The sequence below is a fragment of the Chrysochloris asiatica genome, unplaced genomic scaffold (assembly GCF_000296735.1).
Source record: "Chrysochloris asiatica unplaced genomic scaffold, ChrAsi1.0 scaffold00154, whole genome shotgun sequence".
Taxonomy (NCBI): Eukaryota; Metazoa; Chordata; class Mammalia; order Afrosoricida; family Chrysochloridae; genus Chrysochloris; species Chrysochloris asiatica.
Genome location: NW_006408672.1, coordinates 6629162 through 6638709, shown reverse-complemented (window position 1 = coordinate 6638709; position 9548 = coordinate 6629162). Strand labels below are relative to the sequence as shown.

The following is a 9548-nucleotide window of genomic DNA, read 5'->3' as shown; positions in this document are numbered from 1 at the left end:
TATTTAATAATTTTATAATTCAACTTTATAATTCAACATAAAATTCACCCATTTAATCTGTGTAATTCATTGTTTTTTTTATATGTTCATATATAAGTGCTACCACTACCACAATCAATTTTAGAACATTTTCATCACCTCAACAAAAAGTTCCATATGCTTATATCTTCATCTAATGTCCCATTTGCCTTAACTATCACCTTCAATCTTTCCATTCTCTCCCCAGTCCTAAGTAACCACTAATATACTTTCTATTCCTTCAGCATTCCCTAGTCTAAACTTTCATATGAATGGAATCATAACATGTGTCCTTTTGTGGATGGTTTATTTGATTTAACAGAATGTTTTCAAGGTTCATCCATGTCATAGAATGGACTGGCATTTCATCCTTCCTTAAGGCCAAATAATACTCATTAGGGAGCACAGTGGCTCCTTACGATAAGCATTGGACTGGAAACTACAAGGTTGGCAGTTCAAGCCTACCATCAGCTCCATGGGAGAAAGATGAGGCTTTCTGCTCCTGCAAAGGCTTAAAGCCTCAGAAGCCTTATACAGGGTCGTCACTATGAGTTGGAATTGACTGAACAACTCTTAACAACAACAAAAACAAGGAGTTCTGGTGTAGTGCTGCAGGATTAGCACTCAACCACAAGATCCGGTTTGAATTGAAAGGTCAGAAGTTCAAACTCAGCAGTTGCTTTTCAGAAACTCTAATATGGTCACTGTGAGTCGGAACTGACTTGACTGTACTTAACAACAACAACAATTATCCATTTATGGGCATTTAAGTTGTTTCCATTCTTTGAGTATTTTTCCAGAATGTCGATACAAACACTCAGGTATAAGTTTTTGTGTGGACATAGGCTTTCATTTCTACTGGGTAGTTACTTAGGAGTAGAATTCCTAGATCAGATGATAACTCTTTGTTTAATCATGTGAAGAATTGCCATACTGCTTTGTCCAAAACTTATAATATTTCCATGACTTGTGAGCTGTAGTCTGTACTAGTTGGCAGTGGGAAGTTTCTTTTGAATAAGGTTTAGTATGGCTTCATGATTTGTACTGCTGAGCTGTGTCTACTCTGGAAGCGAGCCAAGAACTGCAGTTACCTGTCTGCCTGAGACCCTAAGAGGGTCTCATCCGTTTGCCTGATGCCCTAGTTGCACTAGCTGGCTATCATATACAGCATTCTCTCCCATTTATGTCAGGGTCCAATAAATCCATGAGCTTTACCATGTCCAAGGGCAACGACGCCATGTTCCTGCCCCTTCCCCACTTCCCCCCCCCCCCCCACACACACACACACCTTTACAGCTCTTGGAATATCACATTCAACACTGCAGTCAGGCACTCGGTGCAAATGCCTTTTAACTTACAACATGACTACATTAATTTCCTGGGATTGTCACCACCAAGCATCACAAACTGAGTGGCTTATAAGAACAGAAATGTAGTTATCTTACATCTTTAGCGGCTGGGAGTCAAAATTCAGAGTGTCTGCTATGTTGATTCCTGCTGGAGGCTCTGAGAGAGAATTCATTCTGTGTCTCTTTCCTGGTTTCCGATGGCACCCAGCAATCCTTGGCAATCCTTGGCTTACAGCTATGACTGCCATTGACTTCACATGACCAGTTTCCTTTATTTATGTATCTGTCTCCGTGTCTTTTCTCATTTATAAGGACACTAGTCATATTGCATTAGAACTCAGTCTACTCTAGTATGATCTCATGTCAACTGATAACGTCTTCAATGATTCTGTATCTATACAAGTTCAAGTTTGCAGGTACCAGGGGTTAGGACTTCAGCATATCTTGTAGGAACACAGTTAAACCCATAACACTGAATGAATTGAATATCAAGGTTCTAGAGAGGGGCACAGCCACTGTGGGCTGGCTACCTAGCTATAGTACAACTTGTATCTCTCCTCCATCAGTCCTTTGTTCCCACTGAGATCAAAGTATTTTGATTGATTTTTTTCTTCTTCCTCAGCTTCCCAGGACAACATTGAGTGTCTCCACACTCATGCATTGTTTGGCTAACTCATGTATCATTAAATCTAGTTAGTTGTGCCTTCTCCATAATCAATGCCCTTTTACTCTGGTTCACATATCCCAGCTGGCTCCATGGCAGTGGTAAAAATGACATTCTTTTCCCAAGGAACCATTGAATCTATGAAGCAAACAGAAAGTAATGTTTCCTTGAATATAAGTGGTTTCTTTTTTAAACACTGTAATGTGTTCCAAAGGCAAGAGCAATCAATAAATCATTTTTGGCTTAGAATATGAATTTAATATGTAATTGTAAAATTTATTTTTATGACCTTTCCCTACTGTCTCAATATATAGTCCCTAAATATGCACAATTTTCTGCATTTTCATTGATCATATGTCTAGAAATAATATTACTGCTTTCTTACATTATTATAAAAGGGACAAGATTAATTGGATGCTTCCAAATCCTTATGCTATATCACCCCCTTTAAACCTGAAAAAAGACATCTCCTGTCTTCTCTTGGATCAAAACTAATTTTTCCCCTTTGCAATCATTATGTAGCTGATAAAAGAGTTATTTTAGATGGAGATAGGATTTGGAAACCTAAACCATTTTGTGAAAAAATTAAAGATTCCTAGTGATGCTGTTGTTAGTTGCAGTTGTGTTGGCTCTGATTCCTAGGGATCTTCTGTCTCACAGTGAAATGTCGACTAGTCTTACACCATTTCGATCACTGTTGGTATGTTTGAGTCCTTGTGTGGTTATTGTGTCAATTCATCTCACTGAGGATTTCCTTGTTTTCTCTGACCATTTGCTTTGCTAAACATGATGTTCTTTTCTAGTAAGTGCTCTTTCTTGATGACATGTCCAAAGTAAAGTGAGCAGAAATTTCACCATCCTCACTTCTAAGGAACTTTCTGATTGTATGTCTTTTAAGACAGACTTGTTCATTCTTCTGGAAGTCCATGGTACATTCAATATTCTTTGTCAACACCACAATTCGAAAGCATTAATTCTCCATCTGCCTTCCATTTTCATTGTCCACCTTTAACATCATCTGAGTTGATTAAAAAGACAATGGTTTGGGCCAGGCACATTTTATTCATCAAAGTGACATCTTTGCTTATGCACTATTGGTATTAAAACATTTATTGCTGTTAGTAGAAGAGGAAAAGACCTTTGAAAGCCATTTGTATTTTGGGTTTTCTAAATACATGCCCTCCAGTCCACATTCATGTAATCCCACTAATTGAAACTTCTTTTAAAAACATCAAGTTGAGCTCCAGGCAACTCCTAGCCCTCTTAGTGCCCCTTTGTTACTGAGTGCATTACGGAACTTGGCCAACTGCTAACCACATAATAAAAATAAATAAATAAACTCCAATAGAAAGTGCAACCGAGATCAAAGTATGAATGGGCTTCCAGATGCCGTAAGAAAGTGTTCCTCTTGTTATCCTGAACATCTGGGCTCCCATGGGTTAAAAAATTTAACAAATATTCCCTGACTTTGGCACACTCACAGTCTCTGCTTTTATGAATGTTGCAGCACATCTAGAATAAAGAAAAGCAGTTCACTGATTTAGGTCATCAACCAGTCAGTCCAACAAGGCTTGCAAAACCTCAGCCAATGTTCCTTCCTCCCAGATGGAAGGAGTGATTGGAAGGCTCTAGGCGGAACCTGTTCAATCTCTATAGAAATTGAGCAGAACCCAGTTAAGGATCTGCAAAGGAAATGTTACACAACCAGATGCATCTGAAATAAGGGGTGATGATCATCTATATGTGTATGTGTGTGAGACAGAGAGAAGGAGAGAAAAAGAGGAAGAGAAGAGAAGTATTCGTTAAATTAGTTGAATTAGTTAAATCCTGAGAGAGTTGCTAAGTCTATCTCATTGGAATAAAATATAAGGCTTCTGAAAGTAAAAGTAATTTGGTTATATTAATAATAAAAACAGAATGAAGGAAGAGAGAGAAAAGAGATGTGAGATACAGAGACAGAAAGAGAGACAGGAGAGAGAGGAATAGGGAACAAAGAGACAGGTGAGAGGGGAACAAAACAAGGAAGAGGGAAAGAGATGAAAGAGAAAGAGGAGTGGGGGAAAGAGGGGAGAAGAGAGGAAGCAGGAGAGAACAAGAGAGAAAGAAAGAGAACACAGAATATTAAAGCAAGCAGGAGAAAAACTTTCTTTATTTACCAGGAACCCCACTGCCCACCCTTCTTTGTTAGGGGTATGTTCCAAGCATCTTCCTACAAAGTTACTGAGAGAAGAAGTGAACAGTGAACTCAGACTGCCTGGTGATGACAGGGATAGAGCCCTATCCCCTGTTCCTGCCTATTTAGGGTTTGGTCTCCTGTCTCAAGATGCTCCATCTGTCAGCTACATGTGTTCCTCCACTTCAGGACCTCTGTTCCAGGTGCAAGCCCAGGAGGTATCAAGGCTCTTTCAGTCTAGGTGCCAAGAAAGGTGGGTGCTGTCCCCAATTCTGCCTGGAGTGAATCCAGGGTCTTAAGGTCACTTCATTTATAAATGAAACAGTTGGATATCAACTCTGGCTGCAATTTAGAATCACCGGATGGTCTTTTAAAGCAGTGAAGATACCTGACCGCAGCTCCCAGGGATCCTAATTTATCCACCTCAGTTTTACTCTCCGGGGTACCCTTCATTACTCTCACTGGGGTCCTGTAAGGAAGTAGCCCTGAGTCTGTGGGAAGGAGGCATCAATGTCTGTATTAAAAAGAATTATGCCTTTGATGATTCTGATGTGTGGCTTTCACTGGGCTGGAGGATTTTGTTTCCACGTCTAGGACTAGAGAGTTTTATTTATCTTTTATTATGTGGTTAGAAGTTGGCCAGCGTTCAGTAATGTACTCAGGGAAAATCATCTGTTTTCCAATTTTTTATTGTTGTAGAAATATATATAACACAGTATTTGCCCCATCAACATTTCATTCTGTCTTTACATATATCCTGCTTTCAAGGGTAACTACTTTTTGAATTATTAATTCCTTCTGCCTGTCATGAGAGAATTGCCTGTCTCGTTGAACTAAAATGTATTGATTGTGAAAGTTCAAGTCAAATTGTGTCATTTGGTCACAATAAAGATAAGAAACAGAAGCTCTTATTACAATAAACAAATCTTATCGGCAAAAAAAATATGAAACAAAAACTCAGTTGACTAAGTTGTTTACTCAGAATGGTTGTGAATATCAGCTACCATGAATTCAAGATTTGTAACAATATTTGCATTTTATCCACAGAAGATAGCAGAAAAAGTCACCGTAGTGCTGATATGTTTCAAAACCATATATAAAATGTGGCCTTGAGAAACAGAACACTATGTGCAGAAAATAGGAAATGTTGAGACTGTGTTCTTGAGTTACACTGTTCCTCTCAGGTAGGTGTGGAGTTTAAGCAGCCAGCTAGCAAATAGACCCTGAATTCTGAAGAGGGTCAAAAAACCAACAAAGGGGGGAAAAATTAACAATAACCCTTCTTTTCAGAATTTTACTTTGCAAACTAGGTCTTGGCCTCAGGGTGTTAAACAAAGTCTTGAGCTTGCCACATGGCTGACTGCCTGGCTCTTGCTCATGTCATGTTGCTGTCTGCCTTTCTGTTTTCGATTCAGCGATTGCCTTATGTTTGTGTTTTTCTTGTTACAGATGGGCAGAAGAAAGTTCAAGAGGAATTTGACATCGACATGGATGCGCCAGAGACAGAACGTGCGGCGGTGGCCATTCAATCTCAGTTCAGAAAATTCCAGAAGAAGAAGGCTGGGTCCCAGTCCTAGCGAGAGAGCCCCATCGTAGTGCATCACAAAACCCTGAATGCAACTCTCACTTGTCAAGAAATGAATATAACAACACCCTAGAGAGAAATTATCACACTCAATGCATACACATACACACACAGCAAACGTAAAATGCATGTACAGAAACCCATGATATGTATACCCCAGTAGGAAGATGCAAAACAGTGAGATTGTTGAGTGACTTCATCTCATATTGGTCTTCAGTATCCTTCCTCCTGCAACTAACTATTTCCCCTGATGTTGTAATAAAATGGAATTAAGAAGAATAATTAAAGTGTCTGTCCTTGTCTCGCTCTGTGTATTAATCTAGGAAGTTACTTAGTGTTACAGATGAGTCAAAACCGGATGCCTATTTTCTTTTTCTCCTAAATGTTGGAGCTATAACACAACATCTTCTGTTACGAGCTTTACTGCTGAGAATAAGGGATCCAGGCTCAGCTGTGGCTGTCTCATTTAGAGAATACTAACTGCCAGTTAGTGATGGCAATATATTTTCTTCTTAAGATAGGCCTAAGAGACCTCATTTTCTCCCTCTATCCTGGAGTGCCAACAATTCAAAAGTTTCACTGGAGAAAGTATGACTCATCCAGGAGAACAAAAAGGGGGATGGTGACACATCTGCATTGGGAATGTGCCACCAGATTTACCCAACAGGCATAAATTTCAGAAACCCAAAAGGGATGGTCCACATATTGAGGTTTCATGTGCTAAGTACATACAATACCTGTATTCCTTCTGCAACAGCAGGGCTGCAGAAGCAAGGCCCATTTTCCTGGCTTCTCCACCTCCTCTAGACTGTTTTGTGCTCCTCACACTGTGATCTGATACCTGCTAGATGATTTATCAGACTGGAAATTTGCAGATGCTGCCCAACTTCTTTCCCACCTCATCTCCTCCTACTGCAGACCTCACACACCCATAGGCATTGAGGAGAGAGTCATCACATGAGATGACTTCTCCATTAAAGAGACGTTGGCTTTTCCGGTAGGCTGGGTACATTCCACTGGTAGCACAGTGGTTAAGCACTTAGCTGGCTGTCTGCTTCCATAAAGATGTGTCGGCTTGGAAACACTTTGTGGAAGTTCTATTCTGTTCAAATGGGTCATTTTGAGTCAAAATCTACTCAGTAGCAATGGGTTTGGTGTTTTGGTGTGAGTACGTCCCTGGCTTCAAGGCTCCAGGTGGCAGGAATACCCAGCCCCACCATGTCACCTGTGTCACATGAAAACCTGATGCAGAAGTCACATCTAGTCTTCAAAACCCTGAGAGAGCTCCCTCTCAGCATAATGCACTACTGTGCAGTATTCACATTTCTTTGCACACAAGGTCACCATATGTCAGAATCAACTGCAACTGGTAGCTGTGTTTCCTTTGACAGCTCCTTAGCCTAGAGCCAAGTGGAGCCATGATCGAAAAAGACAGATGGTGTGTGTGTAAATGAGCATGCATGCACATGTGTGTGTCTGAGTGTGTAAGGATATAACGTATGGTGAAAGTAGTGAGGAGAGGGCTAGCACATAGTCAGTGGGGGAAATGATGCGTGTCACCAGGATACAGATGGAAAAAGACTGGTAGGGTTAGAAGGATTGGCTATCTTCAAAAATCCATCTGAAAATGCATTTATTGACTTGTGTAAGGCAATTCTTCCTGCTGGACAATTCCTTGGGGTTAGGAACAGGGAAACACATGGCTTACTCTGATAAATTTCCAATCAGAGGAGAACTAAATGGGATTACTTTAGTACTACCACAAGACTAGGCTGAACACTGAGCTCTGAATGACCTCCCCTCTCCAATGCAAAGAGGACAGGAGGCTCAGGTGATACTGCAGGAAAATCTTCCCTAGACCTGGGTTTGTTGTTGTTCTTAAGTGCCGTCAAGTCAATTCTGACCCATAGCAACCCTGCATAAGGTTTCCAAGCATCTGGTGAGCTTGAACCACCAACCTTGCAGTTCAAATGGCTTTGCAGTCTGACGCATTAGCCCACAGTGCCACACTAGGACTCCTAGATGCAGGGGAAAGATGAGGCATTTTGCTCCTATAAAGATTTACAGCCTCGGAAACCCTGTACAGGGTCACTATGAGTCGGAACCAACTCCACGGTACTTAACAACAAGAACAACAAAAAGAAGAGAGATAAGAAAGATTGTGTAGGATTCTCCTTTGGAATCCCCTGGTGTGGCATGTAAGATAAATTCTGGACTGCTAACCATAAGGTTGGCAAATTAAAACCCACCAGCTGCTCCTCAGAAAACCTATACAGGGTAGCTGTGAGTCAGAATTGACTTGGCAGCACTTAACAACAACAACCAACCTACCAAATTAAAGGAAGTTAGGAAAAACAAGAAATGCTTTCATTATTCAAATCAATTTCCTTTTCACTCCATGCTATCAGCACCACCATTGTCCACTCCATTCTCTGGCCATGGAATGGGATCTTCCCCTACTGGGTGAGGTGTGAGTTTGATGGTCAGCACTGGTCTTTACAGGCTCTGCTCCAAGCTTTGGCATCTAGAAGTAAATCTTGTTTTACAGTGACATGCTCCCCCTAGAGGGGATTCTCCATGTAGAAGAGAAATCCTAGGGTTGCAGATCTCAACTCTTTTTTTCTTTCCTCCACATTCCAAGGGACAGACAAGTCTCCTTGTCTCACTAAGGGCAGAAAGATGAAAGTGGAGATTGGTGGGGGCCAGGAAGTTTGGGGAACCTCTTCAATGGCTCCTCATTCCAGTCACCGGACAAGAGTCTATCCTATCTTGCAGTCCAGGAGTGGAGGACCCTGGGACCATCAAGGGAGAAGGGCAGAGTGCAGGACCCTACCCAGAGAAGCAGCGACACCAGAGATGGAAGCAGTGATGATGACATGGAAAGATGGAGTGGCTGGGGACTCTACACTCAAAGAGAGAGAGAGACTGCGTGCTGATGGCCGGGGGGCAGGATTGCAGGGTGTGCCCTTTGGTTGTTTGAATGGTTATATATTCCTGAGTGCTTCGATGTACATAAAAAAAAAAAAAAAAAACCCAAAACAGAATGGAAGCAAATGCTGTTGAATGATGATGCATGAAGGGGGTTGTAATCATTGCAGAGAAATGAAATATGATAGGATGAATGGAAAGCTGATGTTCTCCCATGTAAACTATCACCCAATTCACAATAAAAACTTAAATTTTTTTTAAAAAATAGTATATCCTATATGACTTCCATTGAGTCACAAGGATGAATTCAAGTTTTCACTTCTCTATAGTGTTCACAAGGTCCCAGAACTTCAGAGCACAGCAAGAGGGCTCAAAATGTACTCCCTAAGTATGGGAGTTAGGTAGGTTGAATCTATGGCCCCACAAAAACCGAGGAGAGAGAAGTGGCTAAGGACTGTAAATTTGGAGAAGCTTTACCTTCTCTTGGGCTGCAGTATTCATCCAAGATAAGGAAAAGGAACTTCTCTAGGCTGTGCCCCAGAAGACAAACACAACGTGTAAGCAATGTGGAAGCATCCTTAACTTGATTTACTTCCACGCGTATTTACTGACCTCCTACTTTCCCTGGGCTCCAGGCTTGGTGCTGTAGCCTTCAAAGAGGAAATTTCTTCCCTCAAGGAGCTGGCAGGCTGGTGGAGAAGAGCTTCAGGTAAACAGATGGCTGGAATGAAGGGACTAATATAGCGAGGGATAGAGGGTCATGCTTTGGCAGAATAGAACCTGATTCACACATTCACACTTGAAACTCATTCATGTCTTCCAAAAGGAACT

General features: G+C 41.2%; 1 protein-coding gene across 1 annotated transcript; it reads left to right on the top strand.

Moving 5' to 3' along the window:
- The first annotated feature begins 4067 nt into the window (after window positions 1-4067).
- Window positions 4068-5781, top strand: PCP4 (Purkinje cell protein 4). The gene is made up of 2 exons (XM_006870836.1): window positions 4068-4124; window positions 5653-5781. Exons 1-2 carry the CDS (start codon window positions 4068-4070, stop codon window positions 5779-5781), a joined length of 186 nt encoding a protein of 61 aa, XP_006870898.1.
- The last annotated feature ends 3767 nt before the right edge of the window (window positions 5782-9548 follow it).

What these genes read in the sequence shown, in the direction of transcription:
- PCP4 (XM_006870836.1), top strand. Translation starts at nt 4,068, where the DNA reads ATGAAAGAGAAAGAGGAGTGGGGGAAAGAGGGGAGAAGAGAGGAAGCA. An exon ending in GAGAGGAAGCAGGAGAGAAC is followed by an intron (nt 4,125 to 5,652) that starts AAGAGAGAAAGA and finishes TTTCTTGTTACA; the next exon opens with GATGGGCAGAAGAAAGTTCA.